The following is a 23,752-nucleotide window of genomic DNA, read 5'->3' on the forward strand; positions in this document are numbered from 1 at the left end:
TTTTTACAACAACTGACAATGGTTTCATGGTCATCATTAGACTTGTAATTCCAGATTTTTTATTCAATTCAAATTCCACCATCTGCAAGGGCGGGATTTGAACCTGGATCCTCCAGTGCATTGCCCTGGGTCCCTGGATTACTAATCCAGCAACAATACCACCTCACCATCGCCTCCTCAAAAAGGTATTTAAGAAAAAACTGAATAATAACCGTCCATCCTCACATTACTTCTGACTAGTTGTTCTTCAAAAATGATATTTTCTTGGTCCTGAGAAAGCAAATTCATTATGTTTGATTTTTATAATCATGACAAGAAAGCTCAAATTTTGTTTAATGACAAAGCAGCATTCAGAATTTCAATCACTGCAACCTTACCCTACTGCAATTCAGAAACTAATTGACACATAATTTTTTTAAAAGTCACAGCGAGATGCTATTGCTCTGTTAAAAAAGCTTCCAAATAATTTCTGAGTGAAAAAGCCAGGATATCCTACCATTATCTATAGCATAGCAGATGAGTGTGTTGACGTTATTATGCAGTTTAGAGATAGGAGGAAAACAGATGCTGTACCCTATCACATTCCAGTACTGGCAAACGTGAGGAAATACAACCATAGCAACCAAATTATCAGCATGCTCCACACTTCCTCCAAGAACAATCAACTCATGGAGTAGAGGCTTGAGGATAGACAAAGGCGTCACTTCTGTTATTGTAACCACCTCAATTTACTTCATGATCCATTTGCAGAAGTTACATTTAACTTTCTAGAGAATTATTGCTGCACAGTTAGTAAATGTGTATGAAGCAATTTCAACTGAATGTTAAAAGATCTTTGTGGAGGACCTGGCAGATATGTGGAGCTGTGTCATCTTAGCCTTGATATTTCTAGCACCCTTGGCATTAAGTTTGAACACAAGAACTAAAGCCATTGCTAATGTAACAAGGTTGAAACCAGTCTACAACTTTGGCAGGAGCTTTCTGGGTTTGGACAAATGCAATGCCTGTGTAGGAACATCTCTGTGCAGAAAGTTCTTCAAAGAAGAAATCAGGTGAGATTGGAGGTAACATTGATTGCAAAGGAATGTTATAGACTGACTATAAACTCCATCAGGTATGAGAGCTAAATATATTCCGAATACCATAAATCCTAAGTATGAAATCTGGACCTTCACATTGAAAGTGAAAAGTATGGCACTGTTCATATAGTTTCTGGGACAGGGCATGGTGCGTAGCGTAGGAAAATATTGAAACTGTTCTCTACAATTTGGTTTATTTCTGTCAGTGGAGGTGCAGTCCCTTTTTGGGATTTTGAACTTCATTGTCTTCAGCGGAATTTTCCATTTGAATTGTAAAATTCTGAAGTATTTGGAAAGCGATAAGGAAATCCTTGGAATACAAAAGTGACAGATGTGAATTCCCCCTTTGGGGTCTCACCTCCATGCTTGACAGTTCAGGATGGAACTCCTCCTCAAAGATTGGAGAAATGTTGGGGATGGTGGGGTGGGGGGTGCGGGTGGTGGGGGGGTGTGGCATGTTGGTGGCAGCGCTGGACAAATCCAAGTATAGAGCAGAGAACCGGATTGATTTTTCCCTCTTTTCTTCCTTTTATACAATATTTTATTTGACGCTATGCACAAGGTGGATATCAGTCCAGTGTTGGTGGTTTCTCTTTTTAGTTTAAGGTCCGATGTGAAATAAATGAAATTGAAATTTTATTTATCAAGAAAGTTCTGAAATCTTCCATAAAGAGTGAGCATAAACCAAAATCTATATTTTCGCTGTAACTGCATTCAATAAATGACAGAATAGTTCTTTCCTGCCCCTTTCAGAATGAGAATCATTTCCAGATCACATTAATTTTGTTTTAACTCCTCCTCAACAAATCTGTTTTCTTTTAGCTCCTTCCCCAATACTCCCCACTAAGCATGAGATTAAAAAGAACAACTATGGTGCTGGAAATCCAATAATTAGTCATAAGGATTGGGGGTGAAATTGGTCTTTGCCAGTAACTCAAAATGGACTCATAGTGAATCAGCTGTTTTCTAGTGTAACACAAGTGCTCATTTCACACCTACTGGCATAGACTAACTTCACCTCTCTGAGGAAGTTACCTTCCTTGCCTGCCCTAATTCTCAAATTGTGTAGACTGTGGTGTAGGCAATATTCAAAAAGTAGGAGGGTTTTCAGTTAAAAAAGAGAGAGAAAAAAAAACTTTCCATGATAATGAATGTAAAATGTCCACAGGGAAAGATAATAAATGATGCCCATTGCACCACACGTGCATTTCCTACCAGTTAATCATGCACCGCAGTGGTACCTGTTTTGAACAACCATTGCCTGGATCTCCTTCATACACCACATCAAGGACATTGATTAGAAAGGTGAAGTTTCATAGGTATGAGCGCATAATATCAAAAAAAAATTGAAGGAAGTGCAATTTTGGCCTCATCAAGCCCATTCCTTTCACTAAGCCCAGCTATATCTTCCTTTTCACAAACTTCCTAAACTTTCTCCCTAAGGAACAAGTTGTATTTATATGGTGCCCTTAAAATAAAAAGAAGACTCAAGACACACCACAGGAGTATTATAAAGCAAAGTTTGACATTGAGCCACATAAGGATATATTACGTCAGATGACCAAAAGCTTGGTCAAAGAGGTAGATTTTAAGCAACATCTTAAAGAAACCTTAAAGAGGTACAGAAGCGGAGAGGTTTGGAGATCAAATTCTAGAGCTTAGGGCGCAGAGAGGGAGAGTCAAGGGGCCATTAAAGAGCACGGAGAGAGACGAGAGATCATTAAAGAGCGCAGAGAGGCAAGAGACCATGGGCAGAATTTCCCTGTTGGCGTGCAGGGACGGGCCCCGCACGCCGATGCATAAAATAACATCTAAATAGAGGGGGCAAGGGTTCTGGAAAGGGAATATGTAGGCTTACAAAGCAAAAGGATATGGCAGCCTTACAGGGCAGCTATTTAGGTAGTGACACCCAGAGTGTGACAGGAAGGAACAGAGTGTACAAACATTAAAAAAAAAACAACAAATAGGGTCAAAGGAGGAAAAAATAGCAAAAAGCAAAATTAATGGCACTTTACTTAAAGACACATAGTATTTGGAACAAAATAAATGAATTAATGGCACAAGTAAAGGTTAATAAGTATGATCTGATAGTCATTATGGAGACATGGTTACAAGAAGATCAAAGCTGGGAACTAAATATTCAGGGGTATGTGGCCTTTTGAAAGTGACAGGCAGGAAGGAAAGGGTGGTGGGGTAGCTTTGTTAGTATGAGATGGAATAAATATGATAGCAAGAAATTATCTTGGATCAGAAGATGTAGAATCCATATGGGTGGAGGTAAGAAATAACAAGGAGAAGACGACACTGGTGGCAATAGTCTATAGGACCCCTAACAGTAGCTACACTGTAGGATAGAGAATAAATCAGGAGATAATGAGGGCATGTAAAAAAGGAGCACATTAATCATGGGTAACTTTAATCTTCATGTAAATTGGGAAAATCAAATTGGCAGAGGTAGCCACGAGCAAGAATTCATAGAGTGTATTTGGGACAGTTTCCTAGAACAATATGTTGTGGATCCAACCAAGGCTATTTTGGATCTGGTAATGTGCAATGAGGCAGGTTTAATAAATGACCTCAGAGTAAAAGATCCCCTAGGAAACAGTGACCGTAATATGGTGGCATTTAACATTCAGTTTGAGAGTGAGAAACGTGGATTGGAAACAACTGTGCTAAACTTAAATAAGGGTACTTACAAAGGAATGAGGGCAGAGTTGGCTGAAGTGGACTGGGAAAGGAGTCTAGCAGAAAAGACGGTTGATGAACAATGGCAGACATTTAAGAAAATAGTTCATGACTCACAACAAAGATATATCCCAGTGAGGAAGAAGGATTCTAGGAAGGGGATAAACCAACCATGGTTAACCAAGGAAGTTAAAGATAGTATCAAAATTGAAAGAAAAAACATACAATGTAGCAAAGATTAGTGATAAGCCAGAGGATTGGGAAAGTTTTAAAAACCAACAAAAGATGACCAAAAAAATAATAAAGGGGGAGAAAATAAACTTTGAGGGGAAACTAGCAAGTAACATAAAAATGGACAGTAAGAGCTTCTTTAAATATATAAAAAGGAAGTGAGTGGGCAAAAACTTGGCACTTGGAATATAATGTGGGAAAATGTGAGGTTATCCATTTTGGCAGGAAGAATAGAGGAAGTGAATATTATTTAAATGAAGAAAGACTGCAGAAAGCTGCAGCACAGAAGGATTTGGGAGTCCTCATGCATGAATCCCAAAAAGCTAACATTCAAGTTCAGTATATCATAGGGAAGGCAAATGGAATGTAGGCCTTTATTTCAAAGGGAATGGAGTATAAAAATAGGGAAGTTTTGCTAAAACTATACAAGGCACTAGTTGGGCCACACCTAGAATACTGTGAACAGTTTTGGTCCCCTTATCTAAGGAAAGATATACTGGCATTGGAGGCAGTCCAGAGAAGGTTCACTAGGTTGATCCCAAGTACAGAGAGATTTTCTTATGAGGAGAGGCTGAGTAGGTTGGGCCTGTACTCATTGGAATTTAGAAGAATGAGAGGCGACCTTATTGAAACATATAAGATTCTTAGGTGGCTTGACAGGGTAGATGCTGAGAGGTTGTTTCCCCTTGTGGGAGAGTTTAGGACCAGAGGGCATAATCTCAGAGTAAGGGGTCGATCATTTAAAACAGAGATGAAGAGGAATTTCTTCTCTCTGAGGGTAGTGAATCTGTGGAATTCTTTATCGCAGAGGGCTGTAGAGGTTGGGTCCTTAAGTATATTCAAGGCTGAGATAGACAGATTTTTAATCAGTAAGGGAATCAAGGGTTAGTTAGACATTTGTCACAGTCACATAGGGTGTCATTTGTTTCATTCCCACTGTAATAGCTGTTTGGTGTTGTGGTGGGCTGAAACCTGATTGGAGGAATGAAACATGGAATTCAATTTCAAAGTCAATTTTTCCTCAACAACTCAAATTAAAGTACTTCATAGAAAAATGAAACTTAATCTTTGTCAAGAACAATTGAGTTCTGCACCAAAAACAACTAATTTGCTTGATGGTGTCATCGTTAAGCACACTAATAGTGAAAGAATAAAGATTTGTGCCATGTTAAAGCATTGTGTTCCTATAGGTTGTACAGTAGTTCATACTACATGTCCCACATCTCTACATCTGTGATACAAATTATACCACTTCTTGCAGATTTGAGAACTGGCTGTCTGCAGACTTGAAGCTCCCTCCCAGCCACAGCAAGACGTATTTTGCAAATTACTCTGCTGATACTGAGAGCTGGAAGCCAGTCGTCATCTCTCGGTTACAAAGCAAGTATCAGAATGAACTTTCTGATAGGAAAATTTGCATCTCGGCATCAAAGAAAGTTAAATGCAGCATTGAAAATGTTCTGAGAGGCACAGAACGTTTCCAGAAATGGATGACAGCTGATCGGCTCACTGCGGAGCTAGTTCAGGTATGTTACTGGACCATTAGGTACAGAGTACATGACTGGATTTCTCCCATTGAACTAAACTAAAATGATCAAGTTCATGGATTCTGTTTCATATCTGTAGAAAAACAAATGATGACCAGTCATGATTGTGAATTATAGAAGTGACCAGCTATAACTGGGACACCTTAAAAACAGTTTGAATAAAAATATATTACTTATGAATTTTCTGAATACCATGTACAGTATACGCTATAAAGTCGGTAGCCATCAGTAGGGCATATAAATAAGGGAGATGTACAGAAAATGTGAGAACATTGCTAAATCCCATTGAAGCATGTAGGGTTAATACTTTACTGAAGACACTATTTAGTGTGGCTGGTTAATGGTTATGGGGGAGCGATAAACTTTGAGTGAAGTATTGCTTGGTTTACCTTCCATTTGAAATATTCAAGGAAGTGAACCACCTTGGGAAAAGATTTACTCCACCCCCATACTTGTTATATGTTATATTTGTCACAATCTGATTACTGACCTTCAATCATGTCACATAATATAATCTTGAAATACACAATGTAACATAGTTCCAGGAACTAACACCCATTAATAAATAAATCAAATTTAAAGTGAAATAGTTGCCTCATTTTGAATTTAGGATTCAATTTTATTGGGAATCGTTTCAGATTATAGGAACAGTATTCTCCTTGCTACTGCTCTGTTTACACCTAAAAATTAAGCAATAATGGGACCAAATTTACTTAACCTCCTGGATGTACCACTGCTAGCTTCGGTTTTCCGGCACTCTTGATTTAAGTGGCCAGAGCTCCTCCCAGAAATAGCCAAGGACCTCATCAAAAATCTGGACTTTACAGTGGTAATGATGGAAAAACTGTCAGCAATCACTGTCATTACTTCTCTGAAACTGACAGGAGCTTCTGGTGTCCGCATGTGCAGAGAAATGTGGAAATCTGGAGATTGCTCTCAGTGATCCTATGCTTCTCATTGCGGTGCACTGTTGAAGTTCCCCCAATCAATCAATTAGAAATCACTGAACTGATGAAAACTTCCACTTTCATGCTATTAGCCCCACCGTAAAACCTTTGAAAAAGCTGCATCTTGTTGGATGAGATGGAAGTGGATTTTTAAACAGTATACTAAGTTCCTAATAACTGATGAACAACTACACTGGTCCTGAGAGACTAATATTATATTTGTGGATTGTCACATTTTCCTATTATGATTAAATATTCCATATTTTTAAAATATTTTTTTAGAATTTGTTTCTGATATTTCCATTTAGTCTTTAATCCCATGTGTATGCCCCAATAAGTTATTTTGCTTTCCGTAAAATTTAAATAAATGTGAAGGATGTGAAGTGCATTTCACTTGGTTTGCTGTCAGTGAGACTACCTCAAGGTTCAAGGCTACTTACCCTGCTTGATGGCATCGCTGCTGCTGGAAACCTTATGATCTGTTGGACTTGGTGCCTGGTACAACCTAACGCTGGGAAATCCACACCACAAAGATCAATAAATTTCTGTGGGCAGCTTCCTTTCAGGTCTGCAGCGAGCACTGTCACTTCACTGCTGTCTATGTAATCTGAGCCAAAATGGTTCAACCTGAGGTCTATCATTAGACAGGGCAGGATTTTACCACCTATTGATTGTACAGTACAAGTATAAAATATTAACAGAAACAAAATTGAAACTGGACCTGCAGAATAACTGAGTGATTTTAGCTTTAGGCAATATTGCTGCATTCCTGTGTACAGCTCATGGAAGTTCTTCTATTCTGCCATGTGCTTTTTTTTAACCACAGAGTCTCCCTAGCCCTTTGCTGAGATGCCCATCCCAGCGGCTGTTGGACCGGATTGTTCGACGTTATGCTGAAGTGAGGGATTCAGGTAGTGTCCTGATGCGACATTTCACTGATCGGAACAAACTGCGCCTGCTCTATACCCTGTCTGTCAACACCCACCCCATTATCCTGCAGGTACTATTCCTCACAATTACAGTTCACTTTTAATGTTACTGCTTTCTTACTGAGTGAGGGACAAATTTTACTCTGGAATCAAACTTTCTAATAAAAAACTTGTTCACTAAGTAAGGTAAAAGTGCATTTAGTGATCAAATTCAATTATCCCTTGACCTCTTTACTGCCTAAAAAACTCTTTTTTAAAGCTCCCTGGAATTGATCTTAATGAAGACACAAACATTGTGGGGAATGAAGGGTCAAATGAAAGTGAGGAAATTAAAGTAATTAATATTGGCAAAGAAAAAAATACCCATGAAATTAGTTGGACTAAAAGCTGTCAATTGCCCTGGACCTGATGGCTTACATCCTAGGATTTTAAAGGAGGTGCTTGTGGAGATAGCTGTTGCATTGAATGCAAAAACATAGATAGTAGGGGCAGGAGTAGGTCATTCAGCTCCTCAAGCCTGCTCTGTCATTCAACAAGATTATGGTTGATCTTCTACCTCAGCCCCACTTTCCTGCACTCTCCCCATCTCCTTTGATTCCTTTAGTTCCAAAAATCCTTCAATCTCTGACTTGAATATACTGAAGTGTTGAGCATCCACAGCTCTCTGGGGTAGAGAGTTCATAAGGTTCACAACCCTATGAGTGAAGAAATTTCACATTGTCTCAGTGCTAAGTGGCTGACCCCTTATTCTGAAATCTAGACTCCTTCGCCTGGAAAGCATCTTCCCAGCATCTACCCTATCAAACTCCTTAAATATATGTTTCAATGAGATTATCTTTAAACTCCAGAGAATATAGGCCTAGTCTTCTCAATCTCTCTTCATAGGACATCCCCTCATCCCAGGAATCAGTCTGGTGAACCTTCATTGCACTCTTCATGTAAGAAGACCAAAACTGTACTCGAAGTGTGATCTTACAAAGGCTCTATACAATTCCTGTAAGACTTCTTTACTCTTATACTCCAACTCCTTTGTAATAAAGGCGAACATGCCATTGGCTTTTTTAATTGTTTTTTGTACCTGAATGGTAAATTGCTGTGATTTGTGTACAAGGACACCCAGATCACCTGAATACCGACATTTTCCCAATCCCTCACCATCTGAAAATATTCAGCTTTTCTATTTTTCCTACTGAAGTGTATAATTTCACATTTCTTCACATATATTCCAACCGCCGCATTATTGCCCAACCACTAAACCTGTCTAAATCCATTTGCACATTCTTTGCGTCCTCCTCATAATTTGCATTCCCACCTAACAAACTTGGATACATTTCACTCGGTTTCCTTATCTAAGCCATTAATACAGATTGTTAATAGCTGATGCCTAAACACTGATCCTATTGGTAACCCGCTAGTTACAGCCTGCCATCCCGAAAATTACCCATTTATTCTTACTTTCTGCTTTCTATCCATTAACCAATCCTCAATCTACACCCAATCCCGTGAGCCTTAATTTTGTGTAATAACCTTTTGTGCAGCACCTTATTGAATGCTTTTTGAAAGTCCAAATACCCACATACAATGGGTCCCCTTATTCACCCTACTAGTTACATCCTCAAAAAACTCTAAACAGATTTGTCAAACATGATTTCCCTTTCATAAATCCGTGTCGACTGCCCAGTAGTATTATGATTTTCTAAGTGCCCTGCAATCATGACCCTGATAATAAATTCGAGCATTTTCCAGACGACTGATGTTAGGCTAACGGGCTGATAGTTCCCTGTTTGCTTGCTCCCTCTTTCTTTGCATATTGGGGTTATGTTTACTACCTTCCAATCCAGAGGTTTGAGGCCATTCTCCAATCTAGGGAAATATTCTTAATTGGTTCATGAGATGTGAGTGATGCTGGCAAGGCCTGCATTAACTGCCCACCCTAATTGTCCTTGAGAAGTTGTTGGTGAATTCAGGAAGATCAAAATCAATGCATCCACTATCTCTGTAACCCGGCTCTGTAATTCCCAGCTCCGCAAACTCAACCTGGGAGAAAGTGCCTGGAAGGTCAGATTTTTGGTGAAAATGAAAATTGTGCCGGGTAACCCCGAAACAAGTGCGGAGGCCACTGGTTGAGGAGGTGGACTGGAAGGAAGACCTGCCTCAGTGCGCCAGCACTGTATGGAAATTTTAAAAAAGAACAATAAAACATAACAGCCTTTCAGCCCTCACCTCTTCATAAACTCATCGTGCCCCATCCATGCCAACCCATGACCTCAACCCACCCCAGCCCCTCATACACTCCTTGCCAACCTATGCCCTTCTAACTTCCCCCAAGGTACCTTATATAAACATACCAATTAGGAGCATGGGTAGGCCATTTGGCCCCTCAAGCTTGCTCTGCCATTCAATAAGATTATGGTTGATCTGATTGTGGCCTCAACTCCACATTCCACCCATCCCCAATAACCTTTGACTCCCTTGTTAGACAAGAATCTATTTACTTCTGTCTTAAAATATTCAATGACCCTGCCTCCATCACTGTCCATGGAAGAAAGCTCCAAAGACCCCTGATCCTCTGAGAAAAAAACTTTCTTCTCACCTCCATCTTAAGTGGGGACCCCTTATTTTTAAACTGTGTCCCCTAGTTCTAGTCTCTCCCACGAGGGGAAACATCCTTTCAGCATCCACCCTTTCAAGCCCCCTCAGGATCTTATATGTCTCAATAAGATCATCTCTCAATCTTCTAAACTCCAATGGATACAGTCCCAGTCTGTCCAACCTTTCCTTCTGAGCTAACCCACCCAACCCATGTTTCAGTTGCGTGAATCTTCTCTGAACTGCTTCTAAAGCATTTATATCTTTTCTTAAATAAAACCAAAGCTGTTCACAGTACTCCAGATGTGGTCTCACCAAAGCCCTGTACAACTGAAACAAAACATCTGCCCCATCTCCCGCACCTCTGCCCTCACACCTTCCCTTCCCTCCTAGGACTATGATAGGGTCCCCCTTGTCCTCACTTTTCACCCCACCAGCCTCTACATTCAAATGATCATCCTCCGCCATTTCCGCCAACTCCAGCATGATGCCACCACTAAACACATCTTTCCCTCACCCCCCCATGTCAACATTCCATAGGGACCATTCCCTCTGGAACACCCTGGTCCACTCCTCCATCACCCCCAACACCTCATCTCCATCCCACAGCATCTTCCCATACAATCGCAGAAGGTGCAACGCCTGTCCCTTTACCTCCTCCCTCCTCACCCTCCAAGGGCCCAAACACTCCTTTCAGGTGAAGCAGCGTTTCACTTGCACCTCCTTCAATTTGGTTACTGCATTCGCTGCTCCCAGTGCTCCTCTACATTGGGGAAACCAAATGCAGACTGGGTGACCACTTTGCGGAACACCTCCACTCCACAAGCATGACCCAGACCTTCCTACCACTTGCCATTTCAACACATCATCCTGCTCTCATGCCCACATGTCCATCCTTGGCCTGTTCCAGTGAAGCCCAACGCAAACTGGAGGAACAGCACCTCATCTACCGATTAGGCACTTTACAGCCTTCCGGACTTAACACTGAGCTCAACAACTTCAGACCATGAAATCTCTCCTCTTTCTTCACCCGTTTCCTAATCCCTTTTTTAAAATTTATTTTTATTTTTCATTTGCTTATTTTTATTTGTATTCATTTATTCATTATTTTATCCCTTCTTTATCCCTTTTTCTATCCTTTTTGCCCAATCACCCACCCCCTCCTCCCACCCCACCCCCAAAAGGGCCAACTGTTACTTGGTCCATGTTATTCTTTCACAGAACGCTGACCTTTGTTCTGCTATTAACACATTCTGTTTTCTTACCTTTATGCTGGTATCAGCACCTTCTTTTGCCCTTACTACTACCATTAATACTCCCTTTGTCTTGTGCCCATGACATCTTTGTCAATCTCTCCTTAGCCCCCACCTATCATAGGCTTTCTATCCAGCTTCACCTGCTCCACTCCCCTTAAACAGTATAAATTTCACTACATTTCTACTTCTCTTTAGCCCTGAAGAACAGTCACATGGACTCAAAATATTAACCCTGTTTCTCTTGCCACAGATGCTGTTAGACCTGCTGAGTTTTTCCAGCATTTTCTGTTTTTATTTCAGATTTCCAGCATCTGTAGTATTTTGCTTTTATCCCCACTTTTATATTGCATTCCCCTTGCAATAAACATCAGCATTCCATTTGCCTTCCTAATCACTTGCAGTACCTGCAAATTAACTTTTTGTGATTCATGTACCAGGAAACCCAGATCCCTCATACTTCTGTTCTGCAATCCATCTCCATTTAAATAAAATGTTGCTTTTCTATTCCTCCTGCCAATATGGACAAGTTCACAATTTCTCACATTAAACTCCAGCTGCCAAATTTTTACCCACTCACTTAACTTATTTATGACCCTTTGCAGGTTCCTTATGTCCTCTTCACAGCTTATTTTCCTACCTATCTTTGTTGCATCAGCAAATTTAGCAACCATACCTTCAGTTCCTTAATCCAAGTCATTGATATAAATTGTAAATCTTTGAGGCCCCAGCACTGGTCCCTGTGGCACTCCACTCATCACATCTTGCCAACACAAAAAAGAGCCATTTATGCCGACTCTCTGTTTCCTGTTGGTTAACTAATCCTCTATCCATGCTAAAATGTTATTCCCTACACCATGAGCTCTTATTTTGCCTAGTAACCTTTGATGTGGCACCTTGTCAAATGCCTCCTGGAAATCTAAGTATAGCTCATCCACAGGCGCCCCTTTATCCACGTTGTTTTTTACTTCCTCAAAGAACTCTAATTAATTTGTCAAACATAATTTTCCTTTCACAAAACCATGTTGACTCTGCCTGATTGCATTAGATTTTCTGAGCACCTCACATAACCTCCTTAATAATAGATTCCAGCAATTTCCCTGTGACAGATGTTAGCTAACTGGCCTGTAGCTTCCTGCTTTCTGTCTCCCTCCTTTCTTGAAAAGAGGAGTCACTTTGCTATTTTCCAATCTGATGGGACTTTTCCAGAATCTGGAGAATTTTGGAAAATTAAATCAATGCACCTACTATCTCAGCAGTCACTTCTTTTAAGACTCTAGGATCAAGTGCATCAGGACTTGGGAACTTGTCAGCTTTTAGTTCTAATAATTTTCTTAGTACCCTTTCTGTAGTGATTTTAACTGTTTTAAGTTCCTCCCTCCCTTTCACCTCCTGATTCACAATTATTTCTGGGATGTTATTTGTATCCTCTACAGTGAAGACAGGAGCAAGATATCAATTCAATTCATCCGTCATCTCCTTATTTTCCATTATTAATTCCCTAGACTCACTCTCTAGAGGACCAACACTAACTTTACTTACTCTTCTCCTTTTCAAAAACCTTAATATCTGTTATATATTTCTGAGAAACTCTTAATATCTGTTTTTATATTTCTAGCTAGCTTTCTCTTGTACTCTAATTTTTCCCTCCTATAACCTTTCAGTCATTCTTTGCTATTCTTTATATTCTGTCCAATCTTCTTACCTGCGACTCATCTTTGTGGAATTATATGCTTTTTCTCTCAGTTTGATGCTATCTTTAATTTCTTTATTTAGCCACGTCAGTGCATCTTTCTCTAAGAATCTTTTTTTCTCACTGGAATACATCTCTTCTGAGTAGTCTGAAATATCTCCTTAAATGCATCTCTCCTGACCTATCCCTTAACCATCAAGGCAGCATTGACCAAGTGCAGCATCAAGGAGCCCTAACAAAACCGGAGTCAATGGGAATCGGGGGAAAACTCTCCGCTGGTTGGAGTTGCACCTAGCACAAAGGAAGATGGTTGTGGTTGTTGGAGGTCAATCATCTCAGTTCCAGGATATCACTGCAGGAGTTCCTTGGGGTAGTGTCCTAGGCCCAACCATCTTCAGCTGCTTCATCAATGATGTTCCTTCCATCATAAGGTCAAAAGTGAGGATGTTCGCTGATGATTGCACAACGTTCAGCATCATTTGCGACACCTCAGATCCTGAAGCAGTCCATGTCCAAATGCAGCAAGACTTCGCTGACAAGTGGCAAGTAACATTCGCGCAACACAAGTGCCAGACAATGACTCTCCAAAAAGAGAGAATCTAACCATCGCCCCATGACATTCAATGGCATTACCATCACTAAATTCCCCAATATCAAAATCCTGGGGGTTAGTATTGACCAGAAACTGAACTGGACTAGCCATATAAATACTGCGACTACAAGAGCAGGTGAGAGGCTGGGAATTCTGCAGACGGTAACTCACTTCTTAACTCCCCAAAGCCTGTCCACCATCTACAAGGCACAAGTCAGGAGTGTGATGGAATACACTCCACTTGCCTGGATGAGCATATCTCCAACAACACTCAAGAAACTTGACAGCATCTAGGACAAATCTTTCAGTTATTCTTTGCTATTCATTATATTCTGTCCAATCTTCTTACCTGTGACTCATCTTTGTGGAACTATATGCTTTTTCTTTCAATTTGATGCTATCTTTAATTTCTTTATTTAGCCACGGTCTGTGCATCTTTCTCTAAGAATCTTTTTTTCTCACTGGAATGTATCTTTTCTGAGTAGTCTGAAATATCTCCTTAAATGCATCTCTCCTGACCTATCCCTTAACTTGTCAGTGATTGGCACCCCATCCACAAGCATTCACTCCCTCCACCGCCGACACAGTGGCAGCAGTGTGCACCATCTACAAGATGCACTGCAGGAACTCACCAAGGGTCCTTCCAAACCCATGATCGCTACCATCTAGAAGGACAAGGGCAGCAGACACACAGGAACACCACCACCTGGAAATTCTCCTCCAAATCACTCACCATCCTGACTTGGAAATATATCAATGTTTCTTCACTATTGCTGGGTCAAAATCCTGGAACTCCCTCCTTAACAAGACTGTGGGTGTACCTACACGACATGGACTGCAGCGGTTCAAGAAGGCAGCTCGCCACCACCTTCTCAAGGGCAATTAAGGGTGTGCAATAAAGCTGGCGTAGCCAGTGATTCCCACATCTCATGAATGAATAAAAAGAAATCCCAGTTCACTTTAGCTAGCTCTGTCTTCATGCCCTCATAATTGCCCTTATTTAAGTTTAAAGCACAAGTCTAAGATCCGCTCCTCTCTCCCTCAAACTGAATGTGAAATTCAATCATATTATGATCACTACTACCTAGGAGTGCCTTCTCTATGTGTTCATTAATTAATCCTGCCTCACTGCACATTACCAGATCTAGTACAGCCTGCTCCCTGGTTTGTGCTAGAACATACTGCTCTAAGAAATGGTCTCGAAAACACTGTATGAACTCATCAAACAGGCCACCTTTGCCAATCTGATTTGTCCAATCTATATGTAGATTAAAATCACCCATGATTATCACCATACCTTTCTCACAAGCCCCCATTATTTCTTCCTGTATATTCTGTCCTACAGTGTGGTTATTATTAGGGGGCCTATAAACCACTCCCACAAGTGACTTTACTGTTTACTCTACCCAAACTGATTCTACATCTTGATCTCCAGAACTAAAGTCACCTCTCTCTATTGTACTAATATCATCCTTAATTAACAGAGCTACCCCTCTACTTTTTCCTATCTTCCTATCCTTCCTAAATGTCATATACCCTTGAATATTCAGGTCTCAGCTTTTGTCATCCTGAAGCCATGTCTCACATTCACACCCTCCTGTTCCTGGCCACTAATTGGAATTACACTACTTCCAGATCGAAGTGTTCAAGTAACTCTTGCCTCTCCCTGATGCCCCACAATGTCTGCACTTCAGAGTCCAGCTCAACAACTTTGAACTAAAGTTCCTTGAGTTGCAGAAACTTACTGTAGATGTGGTTGTCTGGGATTGCAATGCTGTCCATAAACACCCACAGGCTGCAGTAGTGCTACAGGGAATAGATGGGATAGTAGGACAACATGAGTTGCTTTTGCTGTGAGCCATGAACATGGCAGGCCGAATGGCCTCCTACTGTGCTGTAACCATTCTATGATTCTATAATTTCAGTGTCCTTGTACATGCATAATGGAGAGTTAACATGCAGTTATAGCAAAGAACAGAGAAAATCCCTAGACCAATAAACAAAAGGAAGTTCCTCTCCAGTGATTAAAACCAGTTCAGGAAATCACATGGACCAATCGCTGACCCAGTCAAGAGCCAGCCCAACTCCCTCTTGAAGGCAAAGTGGCAGCACCAACTCCATCAGCTATACATCATTAACCTCCTTTAATTACCGTATCGTTTTGCAAGGGACAGAACTGCTTAACAATTCTTTAAATTAATTAGAATTACAAAAAAATCCATTGCTGTCCTGCAAAATTGACAGTGGTGTTCTTTCAGCTTTTTCCAGGGGCAGAAGGATGGCCATTTGTTCGATACTTTGGATCTTGTGGTCGAGTAATTGTGACTCCTTGGATTAATCCTATCAGAGAGTTTTATAATGCCTCTCTGGAGGTTGCTGCAGACATAGCCCACCAGCTCCTGCAAATTACTCACTCTCTGAGAAGCAATGACTTGAATTATTTCTTCTACTATACCAGCATCCATGATGACATGTTTGGCACTTTTGAGGATGGACGTCTTTACATCACTGACACCAGCACAATAGGTATCATTGATAAACAGGAAGGTAGGTATTCTTGCTGTGACTTTTTTAGTTAACAAGCCATGTTACCACCTATTACCATTAATTACTGCCTACATTTTGTAATGTTTTTGTACAATTCATTTCTGTTACTCCATCACCCTCCCTGACAATTTCTGAGGGTGAGCCATTCTATTCACGGTCTTGGGATCATATCTGATCCTGAGATGAGCTTCCAACCATATATGCACACCAGGTCACCTACTTCACCTCCATAACAATGCCTGGTTCCAACCCTGTTTCAGCTCATCTGCTGCTGAAACCTTCGTCCATGCCTTTGCTACCTCCAAACTCCACTCTTAGTCAGACTCTTGTCTTCTACCCTTCATAAACTTGAGCTCATCCAAAACTCTGCTGCTTCTCTCCTAACTCACATCAAGCCCTGTTCACCCATCTGCTCATTGATCTACACTGACTCACAGTTAAGCAATGTCTCTACTTTAAAATTCTCATCCTTATTTCCAAATCCCTACATGGCCTCTATTGTTCCTGTGTTTGTAATCTCCTCTGGCTCGACTGCACTCTAAGGTAACTGTGCTCCTCCAATGCTGGCCTCTTGCACATCTCAGATTTTAATTGGCTCACCATCGGTGGCCAAGCTTTCAACAGCCAAGGACCTAAGCTAATTCCCTCCCTCAACCTCTCTACCTCTTGTTCCTCCCTTAAGACACTCATTAAAACGTTACACTTTTACCAAGTACTTTGGGCAACTATACTAATGTCTCCTTATGTGGCTCAGTGTCAAATTTTGTTTGATAATGCTCCTATGAAGCACCTTGGGAGGTTTTATGATGTTAAAGGCATTATATAACCATAGTTTGTTGTTATATCAATTGTTTTTTAAAAGTTTACATTACTTATATATATATTTTGAATTTCTGATACATTTTATTGTGCTGAATTATATCATTTATCATTCCTGCATTTGCGCAACTTGTCCCTACTCAACAGGCTCCTGGATCATTAATTGTCATTACTTCTACTTGAATACATTTTAATATATAAGGTTCCTCTTTATAAGAACATAATGGCCAGAATATTGCCATCAGCGTGCGGGGATGGGCCCAACACGCCAGCACGCAAAATGACGCACGATGACGTCAGACACGCATCCCGACATCATCGCGCGTCATTTAGATATTTTGTTCGGTGGGCATGCGCTGGAGGCGGCTGCACACCTGCCGAACTGTCAAAGGCCTATTAAGGCCATTAGGAAAATAACTTAGTTAATTAACAGGGCTGCCCGTCCATCCTTAACGTTGATGGGCAGGCAGAGAACCTAAGCAGCCTTTGCGTTTTTCAGGAAACCTCATCTACAGGCGGGATAAAGTTTCCTGAAGGTTTAATAAAATAATTAAATAAAATTTGCAAAATGCACAAACATGTCCCAGCTCATGTGACACTGTCACATCAGGGGTCATGTTTAAATAATTTTTCAGATCATTTATTAAAAATTTGTACTATCAACTTAATCTCCCTGAGGCAGTTCTGTGCGTCAGGGAGATTCCTGCACTCTTTTGCGCGCATGCCCACAAGAGTGCAGGCCCCGACTCTCCCTCCTCCCCCTGCCCGCACAGGTAGCAGCCATGCTTAATTGGCCCGCCCATGTAAAGTGGCGGTGCGCAGCAATCGCGGGCAGCGATCGGCTCCGCACCCACCCCTGCCCGCACCTGCCCAGCCCACCCAACACAGGTAAGATCTTGCCCAATGCCCAGGATTTTCCATGCCCGCCGGCGTCAGGCATGTTCAGTGGCATAAGTGAATAATATGACGCGATCGGTTTCACGATGGCATGAAACCAGTCCATGATCATCTGCTCAGCCCGTCGATGGCGGGCCACGTTTTCTGCCATAAGACATCGGGAAACTCATTATAATATGTCAGCGTATCATTATTAGGCCTACCCGCTGGACTCATCCTCCCCACCCCCCCGTCCCCAATCGTCCGCCCATGTCAGCGGGAAAACACACCGACGTGTTTCACAACAGCATATAAGCGATGTGCACTTGGCAGGCTGCACTTCACTCTGGACTTCAAGGTTTGTTTTTCTACCTTGCTTCGGTCAGCACTCGCAGTCATCAGCGCCAGGCTTCACAAACAGCACCACATCACTTTTAGTGGGGCTCAGGCAGGTCTCTACCTACCAGATCAGCCATATGTGGGTAGCTTTTCAATGGCTGCAGGGCTAGGGCTTGCTTGGCGAAGGGGGAGAAGTGGCCTCAGGCAACGGAAGAGGCTGCAAGACGAGGGCTGTACTGGAGGAGAGCATCCCAGGGTGTGTGTGGGGGCACATGTTGATCTGTGCAAGTGGCCTCATGATGGTGAGGGCTGAGAAGGCAGTCTCCAGAGGAGATAAGGCCAGATGGACATTTGAGGGTATGTGTGTGAGAATATTGGTGATGTCCCTTCTCTTGAACTGGTAGTGAGTGGGATGCCAATAAATACGTGATGGGCATGTGTGTGTGAGTTTAGAGTGCTGAGATGGATACCATTTACTGGCTGCATGGATGAGATCATTCATCCTCTATTTGCATTGGATGACCAGCCTCTTCTGTGCAGCATTGGCACTGATCACCACTGCCATCGCCTACCAAGCCGGAGTGGTAATGTAACTGCCCCTCCTGTGGCCAGAGCGGGGGTAGAGGGCATCACAGTGGGCCTCCACAGCATCCAAAGGGTGCTCGAGGCTGCAGTTTTCTTGCCTTTCATGGCCATGTCTTCTTTGCTGCAGTCCTGGGCTGGAAACACTGAGCGTGGCTGTACTTTAAATGTGGTGCCCGACGTGATGAAGCAGTGAGGTGACGGCATGGATCGGAGCCCACTCGCAATGGAAATTACATGTTTCCCAGGAACGCATAAATACTGTGGCGGGTTTGGGGCAATACAATGTGAAAACCACCCATTGCAGCCGGCGGGTAAAATATTGTTTTACCCACCCAATACCGCACTTAGTGCACACCTGGGACGATTCTGCCCAATGTAGCATGAAAAATATCATTTGCAAAAATGCTATTTAAATGTGATAATCCAAATTCAGCATATTAGCTAAGCTTATTAGCTAGTTAGCCTTAGGTGAGTTCATTCAATGATGATTAGATGGTGTGTGCGTAATTCAAATCTCCATTGGGAAAACAGTGTATAGCGAGTTCTCTGGCTCAAAGAAGTTCTGTTATAATTCATCAACTTTTTATATCTTTGTGAGCCACAAATCACTAATCCAAAGGCCCTCATGAGCAAAGTCATACTATTGATTGACATGGTTGAGTGAACTTCATCTCATTGTACTATTTCCCTTCATTTACCCATACATTTTATCATCCTCATTTAATGAAATCTCATGCTGTAAGATATATGGGCTCTTTCATATTCCAGGTCCTTATCTTCTCTTGAAGCCTGGCTTTTGCACTTCAATAGAAACAGTTAGAACATGAGACTATGTTCAACTTCTGCTCTTCTTTTAAAACATATTTTAACCCTGTTTTTGCCCATGTCTCCTAACCTTATCATCAATTCAAATAGGTTTGAATAAATATGTATAAAGCAAAGTATAGTTTAAATTAAAAGGAGTATGTCTAAAAGTAAGTGATACGTGCAGCAGACTAACTTAAAGTGATAGAAGTAAAATACTGCAGATGCTGGAGATCTGAAATAAAAACAGAAAGTGCCAGAAAAAGTCAGCAGGTTTGGCTGTACCTGTGGAGAGAGAAACGGAATTAATGTTTTGAGTCCAATATGGCTCTTCTTTGGAACTGAGGAGAGGTGGAAATGTGTTGGGGTTCATGCTATTGAAAAAGGGGGGAGGGTCAGGTGGAGCCAAAGGAAGATCAGAGATAGGTTAGAGGTCATGAGAGATTAAATGACAAAGATATCATGGAACCAAAGGCAAAGGGAGTGGTAATGATGGTATTAAAGAAACAAAGCATTGGCCCAGAGTAGGTGTTAATAGCAGAATAAACAGCAGCACTGTCTGAAAGCAAAAATATGCAAACTTTATACAGACGGGCATTTGAGGGAAGATGTTTCAAAATGGAGGACAGAGTTCATGGTCTGAAGTTTTTAAACTCTATGTTGAGTTCAGAAGGCTGTAAAGTACCTAATCAGAAGAGATAAGGTGCTGTTCCTCCAGCTTGCATTGGGCTTCACTGTAACATTGTAGCAGGCTGAGGACAGAAATGTGAGCATGAGAGCAAGAACTGCATTACCCTCATCAACCCTCTCTGTTATCTGATCAATAAACTCAATCTTAGTTGGAGTGCTGGCTTTCTTTTCTTAGTGAACACATATCAGTCCCAGTGAAATTCAGTAGGTTAAAAAAAGATTGGATTACGAGAGAAAGGAGTGAAAAAGTCTTTTAATTTAAATTTTTGTTTATTTAAAAAGAATCTCCAGCAACAATTTAATACATGAGAATTGATCCATACTTGGCATTGTTAACTTTCAGTGCCAGAGTTGTTGACATGTAGCAATTAAGTTCTCACATTGTTGAAAGGGTACTTGGATAATGACAAGAACTAACTAACTTTAAGTGTTTAATTTGTACTTGTCATGCAAGTACAGCAACTACATGCCATTCAATAAATTTCAATAATGAAGCAGAAAGTGAGGTGCCATTTTCATAAAACTAATGGCACAGCAGCACAGCCCGGGTGGCAACCTTTGGCTATTCACCTTTAACTCTACATGAATGGCAGAGCAGGCTCGAAGGGGCCGAATGGCCTACTCCTGCTCCAATGTCCTATGTTCCTAACTGAAAGTGATGTCAACTTTAATTTAAACCCTATCATTAAACATGCCTGATTATGGCAAGTATGTGAAAAAAACCATAAAATTAAAGCCAGCAAACCCAAAGAACTTAATGAGAAGCTGATGCATTATATAAATATTCACAAGGACTGATTCATATTCACAGCAGTATAACAGCATGTTCAATTTTCTGGCTACCTAATAAAAACTGATATATGAAAATCAGCAATAGGATCACACGGTAGAACCAGATGAGAAACAGGATTTCCCCGTCGGAACTCAAATATCTAGAGGAAAGTCATATACCCCCATGTAGCCCAGGTACTTCCACATCTGAGTCAGAAGGTTGCGGGGTTCAAATCCCACACCAGAACATTGAGCCCAGAAATCTAGTCTGACATACCAGAGGGAGTGCTGCACTGTTGGAGGTGCTGCCTTTCAGGTGAGATGTTAAAGTGAAGATCCCATGGCACTATAATGAAGAAGAACAGGGAGTTATCCCTGGTGTCCTAGCCAATATTTATCCCTCAATCAACATCACAAAAAGAAGATTATCTGGTCATTATTACATTGTTATTTGTGGGAGCTGGTTGTGTCCAAATTTGACTGCAGTGTTTTCAAAGTGCAACAGTGATTACATGTCAAAAAGTACTTCAGTAGCTATAAAGAGCTTTCTGAAGTCCTGAGGTTGTCAACATCTTTTTCTTTTCCTCACGCAGTCACAGAATATAACAATTCCTGCAATTATTCTATAAAACACAACATCAACAAGTAGTAGAGATATTGCTTTCATCAAAATGTGCCAGGTAAATCTTTTAGCTTGAAAAGTGAGAACAATCCTTATTTACACTGATGTCACACCATTCGTGATTTTCTGGGGTTTCTGCAGCTCTTCACCAAAGTTACAATGGACATGCAGGAGATTCCCAATGGAAATTCACTTCCATAATTTTACATAGGAATAATGGAACAGAAAAAGGCTATTCAGTCCAACCAGTCCATGATGGCATTTATGTTCCACTCAAGCCTCCTCCCATTCTCCTCATCTAAATCTATAATTGTAATCCTCTATTCCCTTCTCCCTCGTATGCTTGTCTCGATTCTACTTAAATTAATTCTATATTATTTGTTTTGACTGTGGTAGTGATTTCCACATTCTCACTACTCCTTGGGTAAAGAAGTTTCTTCTGAATTCCCTGTTGGATTTCTTGGTGACTATCTTATATCAATGGCTTCTAGTTATGTTCTTCCCCACAGTGGAAACATTCTCGCTCATAATCATAAACATTCTCTTTCATAATTTTTGAAGACTTCTATTATGTCACCCCTTGGCCACCTTTTTCAAAAGAAAGTGGCCCAGCCTATTCATCCTTTCCTCACATATATCTATGTCTTTCTGATATTATCCTGGTATTATCGTTGTAAATCTTCTCTGCACTCACTCCAGTGCCTCTATATCCTTTTTATAATTTGAGGACCAGAACTGCACATGGTATATTTAAGTTTGGTCTAACCAAGGTTTGATACAGGTTTAGGGTAACTTCCCTATTTTTCAATTCTATCCATTTAGAAATAAAGCCTAGTTCTTTATTTGCTTTTTTATGGCCTTGCTAACCTATGGCACAACTTATAGTGACTGAAATATTTGTATTCTGAGATACTTTGTTCCTGTACCCCACTGAGGCACTCACCTTCGAAGCAATATCCTTCATATCCTTCCTATCAAAATGTAGTGGCTCACATTTATCGGCATTGAACTTTATTCTGCAAGTTTATTAATGCCTTCCTGTAATTTGTTGCAGTCCTCCTCAGTATTGACTATCCCCAAATTGGTGCCATCACAAATTTAGAAACTGTTTCTGATTCCAAAGTCCAAATAGTTCATGTAAATTGTGAACAGCAATAGCCCCAGCACTGATCCTTGTGGAACATCACTTCCCACATTCTGCCACTTCTAATAACTACCCTTTATCCCACTTTCTGCTTACTGTCCTGAAACCAGCTAGCAATCCATTCTGCCATTTGTCCCCATGACTGTGCATTCTTTGGCCTTACTCATTAGTCTATTATGGAGCACCTTATCGAAGACTTTTTGCAAAGCCAGATAAATTACATCTATTGCGAAAATTGCGCAGATATGCCCCTTACACAAAAAGCAGAACAAATCCAACCAGCCAATTACAGCCAGATCAGCTTACTCTCGATCAGCAGTGAAGCGATGGAAGGGGTTATCAACAGCAGCACCTGCTTAGCAATAACCAGCTCACTGATGCTCAGTTTGGGTTCTTCCAGGGTCACTCAGCTTCTGACCTCATTACAGCCTTGGTTCAAACATGGACAAAAGAGCTGAACTCCAGAGGCGAAGTGAGAGTGACTGCCCTTGACATCAAGGCAGCATTTGACCAAGTGTGGCATCAAAGAATCCGAGCAAAACTGGAGTCAATGGGAATCAGGGGTGTAACTCTCCACTGGTTGGAGTCATACCTAATGCAAAAGAAGATGGTTTGGCTTTTGACGGTTAATCATCTCAGTTCCAGAACACCACTGTAGGTGTTCCTCAGGATAGTGTCCTAGGCCCAATCATCTTCAGCTGCTTCATCAATGACCTTCCTTCCATCATAAGGTCAAAAGTGGGGATGTTTGCTGATGGTTGCACAATGTTCAGCACCATTACCATTCTGACTCCTCAGATACTGAAGCAGTCCATGTTCAAATGCAGCAAGACCTGGACAATATCTAGGCTTGGACTAACAAGTGGCAAGCAGTATTTGTGCTACACAAGTGCCAAGCAATGATCATCTCTAACAAGAGAGAATCTAACAAACGCCCCTTGACATTTAATGGCATTACCATCACTGAATCCCCCACTATCAACATCCTGGGGATTATCATTGACCAGAAA

At 41.2% G+C, this 23,752-nt stretch overlaps 1 protein-coding gene across 1 annotated transcript in view; it reads left to right on the top strand.

Annotated features, from left to right (window-relative positions):
• The first annotated feature begins 645 nt into the window (after positions 1–645).
• The window catches only part of dipk2b (divergent protein kinase domain 2B), a 33,234-nt gene continuing 10,127 nt past the window's right edge, over positions 646–23,752 (top strand). The window contains exons 1-4 of the mRNA XM_078559711.1: positions 646–1,052; positions 5,257–5,521; positions 7,316–7,489; positions 15,804–16,092. Of these exons, the coding sequence (XP_078415837.1) occupies positions 856–1,052; positions 5,257–5,521; positions 7,316–7,489; positions 15,804–16,092 (925 nt within the window). The 5' untranslated portion in view covers positions 646–855. The remainder of the gene's footprint in view (positions 1,053–5,256; positions 5,522–7,315; positions 7,490–15,803; positions 16,093–23,752) is intronic.

Source organism: Cetorhinus maximus, chromosome 16 (genome assembly GCF_964194155.1).
Source record: "Cetorhinus maximus chromosome 16, sCetMax3.hap1.1, whole genome shotgun sequence".
Taxonomy (NCBI): domain Eukaryota; kingdom Metazoa; phylum Chordata; class Chondrichthyes; order Lamniformes; family Cetorhinidae; genus Cetorhinus; species Cetorhinus maximus.